Consider the following 22,448-nt stretch of genomic DNA (forward strand, 5'->3'; position numbering starts at 1 on the left):
GGAGCATCTCAAAAGAATTGGACATCTCTCCCCTTGAGTCTCTGACAAGTCAGAAGCAATTCAGTGATTTCTTGAGTGAAGTCATCATGTGGGAACACTGTTCTGTCGTGCTGTCATGGAAGCTAACCTCTGGAGTGTTTTGTTGTGTCTTTCAGCTGGGGGACCCAAGGGGACTTCACCACCACACACCCTCTGCCTGGTGTCAAGGTGAAACTGTTTACAGAGAGCACAGGGGTGCTGGCACTGGAGGACAAAGAGCTGGGCAGGGTAACACTTGTATTTATTTATTTTTTACCAACGCAGGAACGCTCTACACAACCATGACACATTTTAACCTAATCACACACATGAGCTTGTAAAGCAAACTGTCGTGACATTATTTTGTGTCTAAAATACAGCAGAATTCCTCTGTAAGTGTGATACATTCTGATTTTAATCACAGCAACTCAAGTCTCCAGTGTAACTCAATGGAATGTGACTCACACTTAAACATTTGATTTGTTCCGCAACTTTAACATAACATCATGGTCGTCAAAATGGCATTTTATTCCTCATAGATAAAGCTCTTTTCCAAGTTAAGTTTTATTCTTTTTAGATCACCTTTATAAGAACTGGAGAAAGGAACAACTTCTCATTTTGACTCATGCTTAATATGCTTCTGTACTTCTTAAATAAGAAGTAGGCTAATAAAACCTTTCCTGTTTTTAACAACAGCTTCTCCATCTTTGAACATTATTTAAAATGTGAGCCTCTCTGACTCAGACATGGAGAGAGATGGAGCATCAATTTTCTGCCCTACACTTTCCTGATGTGTACACGTCTGAGGATACTGGGATAGATGGCTAAGGAAGGTGCTTTGCTGGTTTGCGTCGGGGCAGCGGCGCCTCAGACGTCCCTGTAGTGTCAGTGACCTTGGCTTTGACAGCGCTCTTTGATCTCCCGCTGCAGCAGCGTTGGCAGGAAGGCAGGCTTCCTCAAAGCTCTTTAACTCAGCAAAGAGAGATTAGGCCTCCTCTTTGGGGAGGCAGAGCAAAGCAATGCTCTGTCTCTCTACCCTGACTTTATTCTTTCACTTTCAAAAAAATGTGAAACACTTGCACAAAAACACAAACACACATAATCCCTAGCTGCCGCAAATACAGCGGCTGGTTGTTTCGGAGTGTTGCACAGGACGAGATCAAAGATTAACTTCTTGGATTTAAACCAATAATAATTATGGCTTTTTCATTTTTACCCTCTTGTTATTTGATTGCAGGTCGTCCTCCACCCAACTCCTAACAGCCCCAAACAGTCCGAACTCCACAAGATGACTGTGACCAAGGCGTGCCCTGATCAAGACCTAAAGATCAAACTGGCCATACGTATGGACAAACCACAGAACATGAAACACTGCGGGTAAGAGAGACGACACTCAGTAACGATGTTCCTGTGTGCATTTTTATTCAACATCTTTCTCATAGAACTCCAGCCTTTTCAGCTCCTTGGCCTCATTTCTAGTCACGTACCATGGAAAAATACTGTGAAGTGCACTACTCCCCCTGGTGGATGCCAGTGTGTAGTTTAGTTTGGTCTCTTTGAATAAGAATGTGTCGAAAAAAGTCTGGATATTGAAGAGAACAATAATCATGTTTCATTCAGATCATGTTATTTTCCCAAAGACATTGTGTGATCCTCTTATGATTCTTATATAAAGTATAATACACCTTTTTCCGTGGGATGGAATGCGCCAATCAGTTTTTGTGTTTGTTATGACATGTGGATTGGGTTTTGTCTCCTTGTGTGTGTATGTGTACTGTTTTGACAGGTATCTGTGGGCCTTTGGGAAGAATGTCTGGAAGCGCTGGAAGAAGCGTTTCTTTGTCCTTGTGCAGGTAGGTCATTGTAAAAAAACACCTATGTTTAAAACGCAGCTAAGAGCTTCTTGGTTCAGTTTAAGTCACATGATAAAATACTAATAATAATGTACTACATGTTTTAGTATTGCTAAAATTGCACTGATGGAGGGTAAGTGTTCAGATGTGTCGGCTTGAAAATAATAGAGGATAACTTTAAAGTTTATTCCTAAAGAGTACACTCACTTAAAGAACAACATTTGGTAACTTGTAATTTTATGGCTGTTTGCAGTGATCTCTAACTTTTTTTGTTGCAGGTGAGTCAGTACACATTCGCCATGTGCAGCTACAGAGAGAAGAAGTCAGAACCGCAGGAGCTTCTCCAATTGGACGGATACACTGTGGACTACAGTGACCCACAGCCAGGTGAGACCTCTACATGCTATCAGTACAGATACACACGCAGGGTTCCCACGCGTCCTGGAAAACCTGGAAAACCTGGAAAACAGTTGACCAGTTTTCCAGTACTGGAAAACACCTGGGAAATGGGAGAAAAAGTCAAATGTCCTGGAAAATCACTTATAGTCCTTGAAAATTATTCCAACATGGCTGCGTGCGACCTGACCCGATTAACAAAACACATCCCCATTCATTGAAAGTTGAGTGCACACTGTGCTGTAAAAGACAGCGACACTGTGCAACTTTCTTTACATCTTTTCTCCTTCACTTCATAATCATGCATTTACAGAAAACGGGGGTATATTGTCCAGTTTTATGGTACATTAACCTTGTAGAGTGCTCTTTTGATTAAAATAGTCTTATATTTAAGTTATAGTGTGACCAGTTGAGTTGGGCAGAGAGCTTGGGGGTCTGTGCCTCACAACTTTCTCTGCAGGCTGAGAGCTCAATGACCATACTCTAGCTCAGTTGTTCTCAAAGTGGGGTCCCGGGACCCCTGGGGGTCCGCAAACCGTAGCGTGGGGGTCCATGAAATAATTTGAATACATTTCTGGTAAATCATAAAATTGTGCTGTGTCATTACAAAACAGCATATACACCATTGTTATGATACCATTTGGTGGCTCGAAGGGATGTGTGAGTCTTGCTGCTGTTAATTTTCTGAAAGGGTTTAAAATCAATTACTTGAAAAGTATAAATGCAGTCATGTTGAATCCACAAGGAATGAAATGACCCTCTGTTTTAAAGAATACAAGTGGTATTTACTTGATTCAAATTGAAGTGTTATCTGTTTATCACTATGGTACAGGTCTGAAGTATTTATATTGATACGTTTTAAAATACAAATAGTTCCAAGGGAAACTAAGAGTGCAAATGGTAGTAAGCATGGCCTTTAGTGATGGGCTGGCTCTTTTCAGAGAGCTCTTTTAACTCGGCTCCCAAAGAAGAGCCGGCTCTTTCGACTCCCGTACGGCTCTTAATTTAGGATCTTTATAGCCGTATATTTTACCTTAACTTTGCAAAAACTAATGGTTTGTGTTGAAAACCCTTTAAGGTACCGTGTTTTAATGAGAAGCCTTATAATTGCCCACATTTGTGCATTTATTCTGTTACAAAACCATTCTTACCCTGATCCTGGGGTTAAGGTTAGGGTTAGGGTTAGGGTTAGGATTAGGGTTAGGGTTAAGTTTAGAGTTAGGGTTAGGATTAGGGTTAGGGCTAAGTTTAGAGTTAGGGTTAGGATTATGTTTAGGGTTAGGGTTATGATTAGGGTTAGGGTTAGTGTTAGGGTTAAGGTTGGGGTTAGGGTTATGATTAGGGTTATGATTAGGGTTAGGGTTAGGATTAGTGTTAGGGTTAAGGTTGGGGTTAGGGTTAGGATTAGGGTTAGGATTAGGGTTAGGGTTATGATAAGGGTTAGGACTAGGGTTAGGGTTAGGGTTAGGATTAGTGTTAGGGTTAAGGTTGGGGTTAGGGTTAGGGTTAGGATTAGGGTTATGATTAGGGTTAGGGATAGGGTTAGTGTTAGGGTTAAGGTTGGGGTTAGGGTTAGGATTAGGATTAGGGTTAGGGTTATGATTAGGGTTGGGACTAGGGTTAGGGTTAGGGTTAGGGTTAGGATTAGGGTTAGGATTAGGATTAGGGTTAGGGTTAGGGTTAGGGTTAGGGTTATGATTAGGATTAGGGTTAGGGTTATGATTAGGATTAGGGTTAGGGTTATGATTAGGGTTAGGGTTAGGATTAGGATTAGGGTTAGGGTTAGGGTTAGGATTAGGGTTAGGGTTCGGGTTAGGGTTGGGATTAGGGTTAGGGTTAGGATTAGGGTTAGGATTAGGGTTAGGGTTAGGATTAGGGTTAGGGTTAGGGTTATGATTAGGGTTAGGGTTAGGATTAGGGTTATGATTAGGATTAGGGTTAGGGTTATGATTAGGGTTAGGGTTATGATTAGGATTAGGGTTAGGGTTAGGGTTATGATTAGGGTTAGGGTTATGATTAGGGTTAGGGTTAGGATTAGGGTTAGGGTTAGGGTTAGAATTAGGGTTAGGGCTATGATTAGGGTTAGGGTTAGGGTTAGGGTTGGGGTTAGGGTTAGGGTTAGGGTTGGGGTTAGGGTTAGGGTTAGGATTAGGGTTAGGGTTAGAGTTAGGGTTAGGGTTAGGGTTAGGGTTATGATTAGGGTTAGGGTTAGGGTTGGGGTTAGGGTTAGGGTTAGGGTTAGGGTTAGGGTTAGGGTTAGGGTTAGGGTTGGGGTTAGGGTTAGGGTCGGGGTTAGGGTTAGGGTTAGGGTTGGGGTTAGGGTTAGGGTTAGGGTTAGGGTTAGGGTTAGGGTTAGGGTTATGATTAGGATTAGGGTTAGGGTTATGATTAGGATTAGGGTTAGGGTTATGATTAGGGTTAGGGTTAGGATTAGGATTAGGGTTAGGGTTAGGGTTAGGATTAGGGTTAGGGTTCGGGTTAGGGTTGGGATTAGGGTTAGGGTTAGGATTAGGGTTAGGATTAGGGTTAGGGTTAGGATTAGGGTTAGGGTTAGGGTTATGATTAGGGTTAGGGTTAGGATTAGGGTTATGATTAGGATTAGGGTTAGGGTTATGATTAGGGTTAGGGTTATGATTAGGATTAGGGTTAGGGTTAGGGTTATGATTAGGGTTAGGGTTATGATTAGGGTTAGGGTTAGGATTAGGGTTAGGGTTAGGGTTAGAATTAGGGTTAGGGCTATGATTAGGGTTAGGGTTAGGGTTAGGGTTGGGGTTAGGGTTAGGGTTAGGGTTGGGGTTAGGGTTAGGGTTAGGATTAGGGTTAGGGTTAGAGTTAGGGTTAGGGTTATGATTAGGGTTAGGGTTAGGGTTGGGGTTAGGGTTAGGGTTAGGGTTAGGGTTAGGGTTAGGGTTAGGGTTGGGGTTAGGGTTAGGGTTAGGGTTAGGGTCGGGGTTAGGGTTAGGGTTAGGGTTGGGGTTAGGGTTAGGGTTAGGGTTAGGGTTAGGGTTAGGGTTAGGGTTGGGGTTAGGGTTAGGGTTAGGGTTAGGGTTAGGGTTAGGGTTATGATTAGGGTTAGGGTTAGGGTTGGGGTTAGGGTTAGGGTTAGGGTTAGGGTCGGGGTTAGGGTTAGGGTTAGGATTAGGGTTAGGGTTAGGTTTAGGGTTAGGGTTAGAAACAGAACTAAATTTAAGCAAACAGAACCAGAACCAAACTCTAGCAAACCAAACCATAACCCAAGCAGAACCAAACCAGACCCAAACTAGACCTGAACCAGAACCGTACCAGAACCCAACCAGAACCCAGCCAGAACCCAACCAGACCAAAACTAGACCTGAACCAGAACTGACCAGAACCCAACCAGAACCCAACCAGACCCAAACTAGACCTGAACCAGAACTGTACCAGAACTCAACCAGAACCGTACCAGAACAGAACCGAACCAGAACTGTATCAGAACCAAACCAGAACCTAACAAAAACCGAACCGGAACCGAACCAGAACCGAACCGGAACCAAACCAGAACCAAACCAGAACTGTACCAGGACTGAACCAGAACCGTACAAAAACCGAACCAGCCCAGAACCGAATCAGAACCGAACCAGAACCAGGCCAGACCCAAACCAGACCCGAACCAGTACCGAACCCGAACCGTACCAGAACTGAACTGAACCCGAACTGATCCAGAACTGAACCGAACCAGAACCGAACCAGAACCGAACCAGAACCGAATCCGATCCGAACCAGAACCGAACCAGAATCGAACCAGAACCGAACTCAAGCAAACAGATCCAGAACCAAATTTAAGCAAACAGAACCAGAACCAGAACCAAACTCAAGCAAACAGAACCAGAACCAAACTCCAGCAAAGAGAACCAGAACCAACTAACACAAACAGACCCAGAAGCAAACTCAGGCAAACAGAACCAGAACCAAACTGGAGCAAACATTATTAATGTCCTCAGGTTGGCATTGAGAAAAATCAGATGCCTCAGCCTGGATGGGCTGATCCGATTTCTCCTCTCAGTGAGTATTTGCCTGGTCTTCAAGAAGACTTAACAGATGTAGCCAGGATACACAGCCTCCCCTCCATCACCTGTATCCTATATCCTCACATGTGATTGGCCTCATGGCCGCCATGCTGACCAATCAAAACAAAGTTCTGCTGTGAGCAGAGCTGGGGTTGAGCACTGTGAGAGCTAAGCAGCGAAAGGAAAAAACTGGGAGCCGGCTCTCTCTCAATGCGAGCCGGCTCTTCTGATTCACTGTAAAGCATCGGCTCTCAGAGCCGCAGCTTTTGATCATGACACATCACTAATGTGCTTAATCTGTGTTACAATTATGAGGGGGCCTTGGACATTTTTCTCACCTGTAAGGGGTCCCTGGCTCCAAAAAGTTTGAGATCCCCTGCTCTAGCTAGTAGGAGTGCAAACTCCTGATAGTGAAAACAAACGGAACAAAAAGAGCGACACAGCTGCACAGAAACTCCACGTTGTAGACATCGCTGATCATAATAGACATCGCCATGCAGGAAGACAGTTTACATTTTTTTAAATCTCTGAGAGATCTTCAAATACAGAGTGCGTCTTTACACCAGTGTGATTTTTTCAGAGTTTACGGTAACTCAAATAAAGAAACGAGACATTTGCTTTGTTTTATATCGACCACTTAGCAGGATGAATATCATGATTAAGCAGGTATATTTTGAGTTTGAGTTGAGTTGAGAAACATTTGTGACCATTTTTGTCTTTCAGTTCTATTTAAGTCATTAATGCACTGATCCTCTGATTATTATTATTATTTATTTATTTCAGGAAGGCAGCTTCCTGATTCCTTTGCAGGCTCTTTTGTTTTTTTCTTAGCTCATTTTATATTTTTTGAGAAAAGAGAAAGCTGAGATGTTGCCCATCATTGTTACTTGGTTGCACTAATAAAGTGAAGTGCTGTACATCTGTGGTTGCATTATTCTATTATCAATCTGCCATAATTTTTAAGTATGTAAGAGATGATTTCATTGATAGCCATAGACTACATGTCTTTCAATGTAGACTTCCACTGAGAGGAACATATTAGACTATTTAGGAACTAAATTAGGAACTAAATTCAGACTGTCATACCAGCTTGATCATCAATGAAAATGTCCTGGAAAATGATCTCTGGAAAAGAGTGGGAACCCTGACACAGTTTTATAAAACAATAAACATGTGTTCTTTATTGTTCATATCTCTAGGTTTGGATGGGGGCAGGGCTTTCTTCAATGCAGTGAAGGAAGGTGACACTGTGATCTTTGCCAGCGACGATGAGCAGGACCGCATCCTTTGGGTCCAGGCCATGTATCGTGCCACTGGCCAGTCCCACAAGCCCGTCCCACCCACTCAGGTCCAGAAATTAAACTCCAAAGGGGGTGCCTCAGCCCAGATGGACGCTCCTATTTCTCAGTTCTGTAAGTAGCCCGAAATACAACATGGTCACTTAAGCAGAAAGCAGTTTTCATCCACAAAAGCAGTGAAAGCCTCTAACCCATAAATGTCTCACGCCATGCGCTCCACACTGCAGTCACAAAACGTGCTGGTAGAACTAACACACAAGCACGCACACACATGCCTTGATCTCTCACAGATCCCTCCAGCATCTGATGGACTTCCACTCATTGTCACCACTCCCACAGTGTTTAAAGGTACAACTCCATGCTATCCCATCAGTGTGTTCACAAGGAACAACCAACCCGTCAAAAGACTTATATCACAGAGCAGCAGGATACGGCGTGAAAACTTTGACTCAAAACTAAATAGGTCACCGCACATAAGATTTTGAACATTCAAACCTGCTGGGGTTGAATTTAGACCAACAGTGCCAGAGTGTGCTGCTCTTGACCAAACTGTAGGCCTGTTTTATTCCAGCTAAAGCTTTAGAGGGCAGCTGTGAAGGCAGCCGAGGTTCTGAGACTGTTTCTCAGATGGTTCCCTTGTCAGTGAATGACAGCCGAGCCAGACAACATGTCCAAAGTTTTAACCAATCTGTCACTGTACTTGCACCTCTAAGCAGCCCACAGGTCAGGTAGCAAAGTTGAAGGTAAGATTGTCTGCAGTAGTGTGGCATCTGTACAAACTTCTGTTGTAACCGTCTCTTGTGTTCCCCCTCATTAAAGAAGGGAAAAATTATGTATTTTTCTAACCATTACTTCTGCCAGTAGCATAATAAACTCACACTATTCTTATATAAAACATGTTTTTTTGTTCTTTTGAACTTTACTTTCAGTCACTTTTTTTGTTAAGAGAAATTAGAATTTTTTTTCCCATAGTAAACACTAACATAAGGTTTTTGTACCTCCTGAGCTTAATTTTACATACTTATATACCAATCCACAATAATAGATCCTGCTATTCAGAAAAATAAACATGACATTTTGTGTGCATCTTTTGACCTTGTAGAATAAGAAGATTTTATTTCTTTCTGTGACAAAACAGATCTTTTTTCTAAGATAAACTGTTGACAAACAATTGGCCTTTTTTTTTACTAACTAATAGACACCCATGATTATAGAATAATGATGAAAATAACTTGAAAACCCCCAAGTTTATTTCCCTCTCTGTCTAGTCATATCATTGGAGTTAAACAAAAAAGACATGAATTGGATCAGTTATTCAGAATCCTATCACATAAATTCTATGTTGTTTCTCCATTGGTTTCTTTGTCCAGTATGTGATCGTTCTTGTGGTTAGTTGACTCCTCTGATGCCAGCTGTTGCCATTCAAATCCTCCTCACAGTGGCACAGACCTCCTCCCCCCTTCCCTGAAACATTGTGGCACACCACGCGTACATGTTTCACCCCCTGGTGGTCTTGAATGGCACTAGGACCATAACATACACAGCCCCTCCTGACTCTGCTGCAGTGAACTGATGGGAAAAAAGAGGCTTTTGAAGGTTCTGAGGGATCTGTACAAATTTTCATGTTTTTTCTATTTCCCCCTTCAACCAGTTTCCTTGAAGAAAAAGATTTAAAAGCATATTGAATAACTTCATTGTTCTAATAGATGTAACCAGCCCGATTTTTATCATTCCGATCATTAATACATATAGTCTCTCTAAAGTCAGCTTAAAGGGGCTTACTGATGACTAATTGTCACACTTGAATGATGTGTCAAAAATTTGAGTTAAGTTAAATTAAGTGAAATATATATATATTTACAATTTATTATTTGACCCAGAAAAAAACTAGAATTCTCAAACTTAAAATGCAAACTTTGTTTTAAAAAACAATAAATAGATTATTTTTTTTATTATTCTAACAATATATATATATATATATTTAAATCAAAGAGCGCCTTTTTTAAATCCAAATAACAAAGTTCTTCACTAGGCTAAATAAAACTGCCTTACATACTGTATTAAGCAGAGTAAGAATCAAGAAATGAAGAATACATTGAAAGACACAATTAATTCTACATATCTCTGTGAGTAATTTTAAAGAAATGTCTGAAATGAAATTTGATAAGATAGAAGCTAATGCGGAATCAGGAAAGGCTCTCAGATGACATTTTGTTTTGGGAAGAGATTTATAAGAAATCAGTGACTCAGCTGAGCTGATCCCCTAGGGCAGATCATTTTTTGGTTTTCAGTCTGGTATTTAGAACACGCAGGAGACCACTGCCGGAGGACCCCAATGTGCGTGTCAGCTACTAAGTTCTGAAATGGGGCTGTGAGAAAGGTCACTGAGAGCCTGAAAAGTAATCAGTAAAATCTTAAAACAAATTCTAAAACACGCAGGGAGCCAGTGCTATGAAGCTGAAACAGGAGTGATGTTTTTGGGATCTAGTTAAAACCTGACAGCTGAGTTCTTTATGATCTAGAGTCAATCAATAGGTTTTGGGAGAGGGGAGTGAAAATGCTGTCACAGTTTTAAATAACCCTGATGACATCACTATGTCATCATGAGCTTTAATTTTAGAGTCCTAAACAAATGGATGGATAGAAGTAGGTTAGGGGTAAATTAGATGACTTGGTTCTTCTGTATGTTCACTGCATATCAATCATTCAGTTTTAATGGTCAGAAAATGACAGGACCTGGTCTGTAGTGCACATGGACAGCGAGAGTTGAAGGAGAGGTGTAGTGAAGCTGAGATCTCCAAAATGAAACAGACATTTATCCTTACTCAGACTTTGTATCAATAAAAAAGTAATTACCTTATCCTACTGAAGTCAAAGAGAGCCATTGATATGAACTATCTATAAACTAACCTAATCTGTGTTAAAATGACCTTTAATAAGAAGTTATGAATTTGGCACCATGATGAGTACAATAATCTTTTCAGTAATCAGAGGAGTGCTCCTTTAAAATGTACTACTTTTATACCATTTCAACATAGTGCCTTTTTATTAGAACTTTTCCAGGATCTTCATAGCCTCTTTCCCTCAAAAATAAAAACACACAGGCACCTTTTACAAATAAAACTGGCTTCATCGTGTAGATGAATGTGTTTGCCAAAGTTCCCTTTAAAAATAAGCCTCCTGTTTGATCTGCAGCTAAACTGAGTGACAGTACTTAACGTGCAGCTCCTGCCTCCTTAAGTACTTGTCCAAAATTCTGAATAAATAAACTGCAGTGGAGTGATGAGGATCGTTAATTCTCTCTTCCTGTCTCTCTCTTTCTCTCTCTCTCTTCCTGTCTGTCTCTAATATGCCTCTACATCTGTTGTTCACATATCCTCACATGTACTCACACACCACCACCCACAAAACTCTCATGTTGGTATAGGTTGTTGTTTTTCAGTTGTGTTTTCTTCTTCATGCTTTGCCTGTACCCTTCTTGAGTAATGCAGCTGCTAGGTCAGGGTCTCTCGTGATTGCTCTCCTCCAGCCTTGTTGCTAGTCTTTATGTTATTCTGGTTTGTCCCTTCTTACCCTGCTGTCTTCTAGCTGGACTCAAGGGTAAGTGCTTCCCTGTAGCCGGCACAGCTCAGATAATCCCCGCTGATTATCTGACAAATGCAACGTTCTTTCTCTCTTCTTTCCCTCTTCTCCTTTTTCACGTCTCGCCTCATGTCTTAGATATTTAGTTGATAACTTGTTTTGTTTTTGACGACCTCAACTTGAGGATCAGAGTATAAGCATCCATCCGTGCCAGCATAGGATGCATGTATTTTATTATAAGAACTTATTATTTGACTCAGCAATGGTTAAAGTTATATATTATAGTTGTTACTGCATAATTGCCTTCTCTCTTTTTCATATTGGTGACTGGATCCCTCAGAGTAAAGCAACATGATGAGAAAATCTGAAATACTATTCAAAAAGTGAAAGTTCTCATAATAGGAAAAAGATCTGGTGTACATTTATTGAGAAACATCTCAATTTAAGGAGCTGAATGTAAACTGAAGCGTTTATTTCAGGCAGTTATATATGTTGAACACATTAGATGTCAGTGAACAGAGGTGTAGGTAAAAGTGTGAATGAGGATGTCTACAGCTATCTTTCTAAATATACTTCATGCATGAGTGAAATTTGCCTTGGTCATGCTTTACTTCAGAGGGCCCAAACGCTTTTAGTTCTTTTCTTTGAACTTTCCTCAATGAGAGTTGGCAAATATGTATGCGGAGTATTCTGAATGCCAAAGACAAGGAGTAGCTAATGCCGCCCCTTCTTACGATACAATACTCCGGACCCCCTCCCCTCCCTCTCCCCTGCAGTAGATGGGCCTGTAGATAGAGGCTAGACCGGTGTAACACCTCCAGCAAGGAGAGATCTCATTTTGATTTATTTTGACTGCCCTTTGTTTTGCCTGAATAGGAGAACACCTGTGTCATGTGTCCATACTTTTGTACAGAAACAGGAATTTCATTCATTTCCCCCCCATCTCCCAGAGAATGATACAGTTTTGCCTCTGTCGGCTTCATGCTATCTACCCATGTACTTGCACCAAATTGTATTGCTACCCTATTAGAGTTCTCCAGTAGTGGTATGCCTGTTAGTGTGCTCTGTAGAGATCATGAATACACTGCAACATATTCAAGTATTGTCAACTTGCAAATGCGTAGAGAAAAAAAAAAAAAATCAAGGAATGCCAAAAAAAGATGAAAAAAATGCAAATTTAAAAATGAGTCTGCAGATGTGCATGACATTTAAAAGCTCATTGAAAAGTCACACTGTTCTCCGGCATGTGATAATTTACATATGTATGCAAAAGTACCTATTAATTTTGAGAATCTGGTAATTTGATTTATGGTTGGAGTCATTATGGAAATCCTAAGTTCTGGTTACTGAACAGTAGTATTGAGTGTATTATGGACTTAAACTCTATTTCCTCATTTAGTCCAGCCAAAGGAGATGTAGCCCACTCACTATGTGTCATAGCCCAACAACCCCAGGCACCTTCTCTCCACTCTTTTGGATGTTTTCTCACTATCTTAACACTGATCCACAACATCACTTCCTTTGTGACTTTGATCCTGAGTGGATCTCCCTCTTGTGGTCATCACTTCTTTGTCTGAATGAACACTTTTGTCTTGTCCCATTATAAAGATGTCTCCTTCATCCTGCCACTGTCCTCTCATCAAGCACTGGGTGTCATTTACTGTCTTCTCTGAGTGTTTCCAGACCCTATGTGTCTTACTCTTTCACATTATGACTTACCTGTCTTGTCCCTCTTCCTCAAACAATCTCTTATCTCTATTGTCCACATTGTACTTGTTGTACTCACAGGTATTCCTTCTCAGATTGGAGTAAAAATAAGCTCACAAGTTTAACCCTGTGTAGGTTCCCCTCTTACCCTAGAAAATCTCAATGAATGCTTGGCCCTGCTATTACCCCCTCCCCTTCCTACTCACTGACCTGGAGGTTGTCGGATGTCAGTTGTGCTCTATTCGGTGTCCCAGCTTTCTCTCAGCCAAGATCAGGCCCCCACTTCCCACTTGCCACCCAACAAATCATCATCACTCATGTTAGTGTTTCATGGACATGACACCTGTCACTCACACGAGGACATGACTGCATCTCTTTATCTATTTGGAATCATCCCCGTCCCCATCATTTGGTTGCTGGTAGCTGTAATATTAATCCAGCACAAGACATGTTGGTCTGTTTGGTTAGTAGATGTTCTCTATTGTGATTTAGAGAGGTAAAAAAAAAAAACAGATACTCCACCAATGTTTTCATCATGCATATTTACTGAGTTCCATTATGATTTCATTACCTTTTATTTCACACCAATTGATGTTACTAATGCTACTAACTTTCTTCATTAATTCTACAGAGCAGCTTTAGTTTTCCTAAAAGTCTCTTTATACAGAGAAGGTTAAAGTTATGGAGCGAGACCAGCTCTAAAAGTCTGAGAGAAAACAACTTTCTAGGATCCATAGAAGGAGAAAATGTACAAATGTACAGTTTTAGAACTTTTTTCTTCAACTAGCACTTTATACTGTATCTCAGAACTGTTCAGCTTAAGTATTCTTTTGCCATATTCTGTCTTTTTTATTAGCACACATCCCAATATTTGTCAGGACCTGAGTGACATTCAACAATCGCGAATGGCAGAATCTATTGAATACATTAAGAGGAATGCATCTAAACAGCACTATTTTAGACATGTTTGGGATACTTGAAGATCAATTCCCCCCTTCAAAACATCAGGGGATGTGACATACTAAGATCCATGCATGCACATACAATAGATGATCAATAGAATCTCATTCACCAATACATCAAATCTCTTTACGCTGTCTGACACAATGCAAGTTGACAATGTAAGCTGTAAGTGTTTATAATTTGCCCTTAGAAGTAGCAAAAGAGAACCCCTAGAGTTTGTGTGTTGTGATGAAGTCTTACTATTTGCCTTTGTCTCACTGATGTCCTCTCCTCTGAACCGTGTTCTTTTCCCTGTACCGTTGGCTGGATAGACGCTGACAGAGCTCAGAAACATGGCATGGATGAGTTTATCTCCGCTAACCCCTGTAGCTTTGACCACGCCTCGCTTTTTGAGATGGTGCAGCGGCTCACGTTGGACCACAGGCTCAACGACACCTTCTGCTGCTTGGTGAGAGACACTCTGCCCTTTTCTCTCAACACCCCTTGATACATTTATTTGAGTGGGCTGTTTTTTGTGAGCTGGTACCATAGGCTGTATCAAACGATGGATGACGTGAAAGATCCCAAAAAGTGAAGCCAAAAGTTTAAAAGCTCCCCCTACTGTCTGCCTGTAGTATAGGTCAATAACTCCTCCTCTGTCATGTTAGCAGATGCAAAGTGGGTTAAATGATGGAACAAAAAATACACATTGAGCAATTTCCTCAAATATGGTGTCTGACATAACTATAAGTTCCTATCAAGCTGATTCATGCCTACATTTTCCTGAGAAATATAATTTTAATTAGTTATTTAATGCTGAAAATGGGATATAACACTTTGAATGACAGCTGTGTGCACCAGATTAGCAAGGAGGAGAGAAAGTGTATCAAACTCTAAGATAGAAGTCGTTGAACATTCAATATCTGTGGATGTCTGCTTCAAACCAACAACCTGAGGTATTTTTGCCGTTTATCTGTAAGTTAGCTGTGTGTTTTGAGTAGCAGAAGAAGCATGTCATACAGACTTCAGATCCAAATGCAGAAAATTGAAGCATGCTAATTGGGGGATTTTGGCTTTTTTTTTTTTCAACGGGAGCAGGGGAGACACGTCGTCCATCTTTATATTCAGTCAATAGAAGCCAACAAATACAACTGTCAACTGTGTTTCTGTTTAACAGGGATGGTTTAGCCCAGGCCAGGTGTTTGTCTTGGATGAGTACTGTGCCAGAAACGGAGTTCGAGGCTGTCACAGACATCTGTGTTACCTGCGTGATCTACTGGAAAGAGCAGAAACTGGGGCTATTATAGACCCTACTCTTCTTCACTACAGCTTTGCATTTTGTGCCTCCCATGTCCATGGGAACAGGTGTGCCCTAATCCCTTCTTTTTCAATCTTCATACTTTGGGACTGACATTTCTGAAAAAGATTTTAAATAGAATCAAGTTGACATGTCTTTATAACTATAGATTATATTCCTTTAGGCGGTCTGAAGCCTTCTATATATAGAGTAGGTGGGCACACTAAATCCACAAAAACAATAGAGGAGGAGAGAACAGAATAGAAGAGTCAGCCTCGTTGGAGAATCCATGGCTTTTTTTGTCTTCCATCTTACTTTGATGTATTTATGTTTTTTCACTTTTATGTTATGTTATGTTGATTTTTTTGCAGCTTTTTGTTATACACATCGTGTTGTTAATCAATTGCTTGTCTCTACATATTTTCTTTGTTTTCTACCATTTTCTTTGTTTTTTTTTCTCTCTCTCTGTCCTTTGTTGCCATAGTCTCTTACTGTCCATATTATTCATCCTCCCATGCGTCCGATAAAGTCAGAGAGGGCAGCAATTACTGGGGGCCGTTGGGCTATGAGGCTCTAAAGTCCCCAAAGAGCTCCCAAAGCCCAGATCCACGCACTGCCTCTAAACGAGCACACATGTTCAAGTTTAGAAAGAGAAAGGATTCCAAAATACCTCTCGTTGAAGGGCAGCAAAGGTGAGATTGTGTTATTTACTTGCATGTGTAACCAGTGGTGGACAATAACAAAGTAAATTTACTTGAGTACTGTACTTTATTACATTTTTTGAGTATCTGTGCTTTACTTCAGTAGTATTTTTTGGGGATACTTATTACTTTTACTCCACAACATTTAGAAGACAATTATTGTACTTTCTATGCCACTGCATTTGTATCAAATGCTGTAGTTACTCAGTTACTTAAGTCAGCTCATGAATTTCCTTCTCTTTTCTGAAATCTGATCCCTAAGACAGTAAAATGTGTTTGTGTAGTTCTGTTTGTCTCAGTGGTTTAGTCATACTTGTGGAGCAAACACACAGCAAATTTCACTCAGATCAGGCAGTTCATTTAGATGTGGTAATGATGGCTATAATTCTCCACCTGAGCACCCATGGCCATATCTTCAGCCCATGTTAGAGGTTTTTCAAATGAAGAATGATACGTATAGTTTGAAATGTTGTCCCTATTTCCCACTCTGCCCAAACATACAAACATTCACTGTACAACCTAAGAAAGCGTGTTGAGCTACGTAACATTTGTTTAATTCCAGATGAACATTTCAAACTAAGTTGTCTGTGCTTGGAGTAACTTAGTTGCTGTTTTTATTCCATGGTATAGTTTTTAGAGATTTCAAATAATGGTTTCTAGATAAACATAATATAACAGTACTCCTATGTATTCTTGACTGCATTTATGTATTATGAAAATACAACGTTTTAAGATTTTTTAAGAAGTACTTTGAATACTTAAGTATTTTTAAAAGCAAGTACTTCAGTACTTTAACTCAAGTAATAATTTGACAGAGCAACTTTCACTTGTGTTGGAGTAATATTTAACCAGGAGTTTCTATACTTTGACTCAAGTAATGAAGCTGTGTACTTTGTCCACCACTGTGTGTAACACAAGGGGAACTGATTTCAAACAATTTGCAGTCGGCTCCTTGGGAGCCGGGAGTTATCAGACTGAGAGCGTCTGAGATGAGTGGTTGCATAACTTGAACTTCTGCAGAGTGTCAGCTGGGTTTAAGTATGTGGGTGTGATCCTCTTAGGCCAGACGGACTGAGCACAGTGATTGTGGACGAGAAGGATCGCTTTGAAGACATCAAGGAGCGGTTGCGTGTGATATTGGAAAACAATATTGTAAATTTCAGGTGACTTAACAAACAAACACACACAAAATATTACACTCAATGTTTTTTTCCCCCTGATGTTTCATACAGTGTTTACATATTTTCCTTGTAGATATTGTTTCCCCTTTGGTCGTCCAGAGGGAGCCCTGAAGGCCACTTTATCTTTGCTTGAGAGGGTTTGTAAAGATTTAAAAAAAATAAATCCTGCCCCTTGACTTGAAACACCAACTGTGATGTACTAAGACAAATTGTACAAATGTGGCCTGCAGGTCCTGATGAAGGACATTGTGACCCCAGTCCCACCAGATGAAGTTAAAGGAGTGATTCGCAAATGTTTGGAGCAGGCCGCTCAGCTCAACTATCAACGGATTAAAGAATATGCTACAATTGAAGGTAACCGGAACCACACAAACATAAGTAACATAAAGCTACAGGGGTATTTATGTTGATTACCGTGAAAAAAACATCCTCTAGACAATTCTACTGCTCATAAGGTACACATGAAGTCATTTTGTATGTTTTCAGATTGAAATGTTCAATGGTTGTATGTGGCATAACAAAGTTTTAATGTTTATTTCTATTGCCAGATTTTGATTTTCTTGCTCCAGCATGATGCTGCACTTATTACTGCTATTTATCTCTATGCACATGATGAATTCACTTAGTATATATTTGTGTCCGTGTGTTTTCCCAAATGATTTGTGGCACCCCAAATGATTTGTGACAGTCTATCGGTCACTTTCTGTCTCTCAGTGCAATAACTCTCTCCTTTGTTTCAGGCCTTCTTTAGCTCTGTGCTGTTCTGTAGGTCAAGTTGGCTTTTGTGTAGAGGTGTGTGAGTAAAAATGCATTCAAATCCAAAGCCCTGAAAACTGTTCATGTGCCGATCTCTCGTTGTGCCTTGATTTGATTCAAGTTGTGTAGTCACCCGGCCTCTGACATACTGTACGATGATTGGACTGTGATTTCAGCTTAACTGAAAGTCCTCTCTGACTCCCAGCTCCCAGTCGATGCACACTCAGTCCCCTCCTCGTACTATCTCACTGTAGCTCTCTGATTCCTCCAGCTGACTCTGCCCCACACCCCTCCTCCCCCTTTACACCCCTGCCTTGAAATACCAGCAGCTCTCCTGTCACCTCTCTCTTCTGTTCTTGCTGAAGACCACTCTCTTCCGCTCCCTCTCTCTTGCTGTCTGCTCTGCTCTTTTTTATTCTATTCCACTGATGTGGGCTTTTACACAGTTATCACTTTATTTCAACCCCTTTGACTTTGTGATAATTGGCTTTTCAACCAAGGAATGCTGGGATTGAACACTTACAAACCAGCATCAGCCACCTGCATGTGCTTTTAAGACATAACAACATGGCCTTTCTTGATTGGAGTATCAAAAATGACATCAATGAGAAGACTTTTTATAGTTTTCTATGCTTTCCAGTTGTGTCTCTCCTTCAGTTTAACCCCAAAATGCATTGACCTTTCATTTCAACAGTAGCGTTGTTTATGCCTTAAAAGAAACCCCTCAGGGTGCTTAAGATACTAAGGATTCAAACCTTACTATCTTGCCATCTTATGTGAATTTACTGTCCTTGTGAGGCGCCTGGTTCAAAATATACCAAATATTTGGCTTTGCTCCTAGGCCTCCTGCCTAACAGAATGTCGTTTTCACCTGGACAGCCCTCTTCCCATCAGCCTCTGACCCTCCAGCCTTCCCACCTCTGACCCCAGCCTCTTGCATGCCCCGATCCTTTTTTTTTAGGGAAAAGGAGGGAAATGTTTGAGCACCCTGTCTTCTGCTTGGCATCTCAAGTGATGGATTTAACCATCCGTGAGTACCTTCATCATCCTCTCCCCAGCCTCTTCCCTCTTCATACTCCTTTCCAAGCACTCTTTCACCTCATCTCCCTCCCTTCTATTGCCTTCCCTCTTTCTCCAGAGGTGTTTCTGCTGCCATGCTTGTTTTTTATCTGTGCTTCCTGTCTGTGAGAGTGAGTGGGGAGCGTGCCAGTCGAGAGATCTGAGCAGGACCATGCTGAATCAGTTGGGGTCCTTTCTTTTAAGAACCATCTGTTTGTGATGGACATGAATGCGCAGTCTGGTCTGTAAGCTTCTTTCTTTTGGTTGGATGCCCGTTCCTTTGACTTGAATGCATTTTTACATTGCTTACATTGTTATCTCCTCCAGTCATTCGGTCTGATCATGTGTCAGTGGTGTGCTGTGCTGAACAGGTAGGCTTTACCCACGTGACACCAGAGAGTGAAGGAACCTCAGTCAATAGAGCTATTTTATGGGGTAGAACAGGACAGGTCATGGCAGGGTGTATGGATTCAAAAGCTCCTGTTTGTGTTTTAAATTCACTCAGTGTGTCCTGTCTACGACCTTGGCAGCTGTGTGTGTGTTTTACCTGTTCACAAAAGTCGAAACTGTGTCTGTTTGTTAACAAGCATTTTATCACTATTTTAATTTTCCACAGGCTACTATTTCAGTGTTTCTGTTTTGTATTGTGTCTTTGTGACGTTTGTCTGTTGCCTAGAAACCTCACTCCTAGGAGCTGACATCGTCCCTGCAGATTGTTTGAAAAGGTCGACAGCTCCCCTGTAACGTGAAAATAACCCTAAAACCGTGCTAATTCTAAACATCTCCTCTTTATCTCTTCTCTCCTTTTTCTCTCGCTGAAGTTGAGAAAGGTCAAAAGGATCAAAAGGATCCAGGTGAACTCATGTTTAGCTTGTAGTTTGACTTATAGTGCACGCAAACAAAAACAGACACACAGACTAAGACCTGCACTCTACATACACATCTTTTCTAAATAGATACAGAATACATGCATGCACAGTGGTAACTTGAAGCACATTTGTCATTAAGTATATTATACACACTTGTAATATACACACTCATTTAGATTATAAAATGTCTTGGCATGTTTTAAGCATCTCTTTTTTGTAAAGTAAACAATGGGATTGTATTACTTTATATCATTACAGATGTGGTTTTGTGAAGCTTTATTTTGTATGTAGTTCATCACTGCATGGTTTAGAAGTTTGTATAAAGATTATTCAAACTAAACTTGTTTTAAACTGAATGTAGAGTAATACAATCTCCTAAAATAAGTCACATATTTGCTTATATATGTGAAATCAAGAAAAGAAAAAGAGGACATAAGCAACATGTAAATGTAACCCTCATCATCCAGTGGACAATATATAAATGTGTTATACATTTCAACAAACAATCATACTCCACTGCGAGGTTGTATATGTACATGATTTTTGACAGTGTCATAAGTATTACCTTATGTGATCTTAAAAATCAAATGTCCCTCCATTTTAGATAATTAAAGGGTCAATTCAACCACATTTTAAATGAAAATAAACAAAACAGTTGTTATTAGGAAGGTCGTGCAGACAGTCAAATTTTATTACCTCAATAAAAAATATTTTGTATTTGTTTGAAACATGAAACGCAAAGACAATTAAGCATAGCATACATAAAATCCATAACACAGGACCTGAAAAAATAGAAAAAAATTACACAACTTTCGTCCAATTTTTGCACGATTAAATACCATAAAGCTTGATGGTCTCATGTTTTTAAATGTTGTTTAATTGGTCCTTTAGCATGCCACAGCATGCAGCCCCTTTTGAAACCAGTGTTCTGATTTTGAATTATCTATCATTCTTAATGCCATAGTAGATGTATCACACACTGTGTTGCATCTAATTGTAGCACATAAATGGTTCTTATGAAACCACAAAGGCCAGCAATGCTTTTATCCTGACCAAACCACAATACAAGCGTCTTTCAGATCTGACCCCACCGCGTCCTTTCTCAGGGAGCGATAACCACAGAAGATATAGTTACTGTAATGCGAATCCACATGATCCATCCATCCATTAGTGTCGATTAAATGTCCCCTTGGACAATGACTCAAGTATTCCTTCAGCTCTTCATGTATCTCAGGTTTCCCCCTGATGGTAAAATCTTAATGAAGTTTAAAAAAGTTATCAAATTTAGGATTTTTAAAAATCTATTTTAAGCCCTGAAATAATAAATCTTTTTGAATTTGGCTTGAGTGGAAAGAGTAGCTACTCAGTGGAATGATAGAAACATAAGATCCACTGTCAACCACAGTCCAATGACCACTTCTGTTTTGTGTAAAGTTATGTATATATGTTCTTTTATTTAAAATGTGTGTAGCCATTCAGTTTCATGTTATTGCAAACAACATGCACACCATTCAGCGTAGTCGCACCGTTCCAAGAATCTCATTTCATGACATGTAACTGTCTTATTTAATCATCCTGTCAGCAAAGGTACGAAAAATTGGTTTGGAGCTTTTTGCAAACTTTGATGAGTGACAGAGCCGAAGCAAACTTTATTGTGCAAAACTTAAGGTATTGAAAAAATCAAAACAACATCACACTGTAAAAATGACCACACATCTGGAGTTGTTCTTTCCAATGTATGGTGACTCGTCATGAATTTTCCAGATGTTAGCTGAGTTATGATTTTAGATACACTCAAAAAAACATCCAATAGCATTTTTTGTGTTGAATACATGTACCCACAAAGGTTGTGACTTGCCTCTGAATAATTATTTTGTGGTGTAATGTGCAGAGATTGAATAAGGACTTAATACAGCTTTATTGAAAATATTAAAAAGAACATTTGGATAAACTTAAATACAAAACTTTTTTAATTTGCATCATATGACCGAGTTGTGTTCCCTTTCTTATCAGTTCTGCTTTATTGCAAAATCAATAAGTGATGACAATTTGTAGAAGGCCTGATTTTAGTTAGCTAACAGTGTAGGTGTTTATTGAAATATGATTAGAAAATATTAAGAAAGTAATCTCATTCAATTAACATAATTTTAAGCAGAAGTAACAATGTTATTTTTACATTGTGTTTAGTTTTTTATGCCGTGTTACAGCTCCTGAGATAGGTCACTTACTCAGTGCTTCCTCACAATATGCATGTTTCCAAAGCCACATTGCACCTCCATCTCAACACCACTTCTCTTGTGCCTGAAACCAACAAACACATCAGCTCTGTTGCTTTGTCATGCAACCCAAGATGCAAACAACTTGATTTGTTATGGGGGTATTTTAGCTACACACCACAGTGTAAGCGCTGTGTTTATACCTTTATTAAGCAGTCCAAAATATAAACAGGAAGAATCTTCTGAATAGTGATAAAAAAAAATCCCCCCTGGAATCCTGCTCTGTGCTTGACTAACCACTCATCCCTCACCCTCATCCTTTTGTCTCAGAGAACGTAGGCCGCTTAGTCACGCCTGCCAAAAAGCTGGAGGAAACAATTCGCCTGGCGGAGTTAGTCATAGAGGTCCTCCAGCAGAACCAGGAACACCATGCGGAGGTGAGTGAGAACCCTCTCCTCCTCTAAACACTCTCCCTCTATACGCTCACTCTTATCTCACTCCGCCCCACAAAAGAGAGTTAGTCTTATCAGTTTCCTATAAATAAA

General features: G+C 40.3%; 1 protein-coding gene across 2 annotated transcripts in view; it reads left to right on the forward strand.

The window, feature by feature from the left end:
- The window catches only part of cadpsb (Ca2+-dependent activator protein for secretion b), an 80,340-nt gene that overhangs the window by 38,671 nt on the left and 19,221 nt on the right, over positions 1–22,448 (forward strand). For both annotated transcript variants that reach the window (XM_034698195.1, XM_034698203.1), the window contains exons 7-17: positions 156–267; positions 1,256–1,395; positions 1,805–1,871; positions 2,150–2,258; positions 7,495–7,707; positions 14,157–14,293; positions 15,002–15,189; positions 16,884–16,985; positions 17,077–17,140; positions 17,234–17,357; positions 22,234–22,340. In XM_034698195.1, the coding sequence (XP_034554086.1) occupies positions 156–267; positions 1,256–1,395; positions 1,805–1,871; positions 2,150–2,258; positions 7,495–7,707; positions 14,157–14,293; positions 15,002–15,189; positions 16,884–16,985; positions 17,077–17,140; positions 17,234–17,357; positions 22,234–22,340 (1,363 nt within the window). The remainder of the gene's footprint in view (positions 1–155; positions 268–1,255; positions 1,396–1,804; positions 1,872–2,149; positions 2,259–7,494; positions 7,708–14,156; positions 14,294–15,001; positions 15,190–16,883; positions 16,986–17,076; positions 17,141–17,233; positions 17,358–22,233; positions 22,341–22,448) is intronic.

This window comes from Notolabrus celidotus, chromosome 1 (genome assembly GCF_009762535.1).
Source record: "Notolabrus celidotus isolate fNotCel1 chromosome 1, fNotCel1.pri, whole genome shotgun sequence".
Lineage (NCBI taxonomy): Eukaryota > Metazoa > Chordata > Actinopteri > Labriformes > Labridae > Notolabrus > Notolabrus celidotus.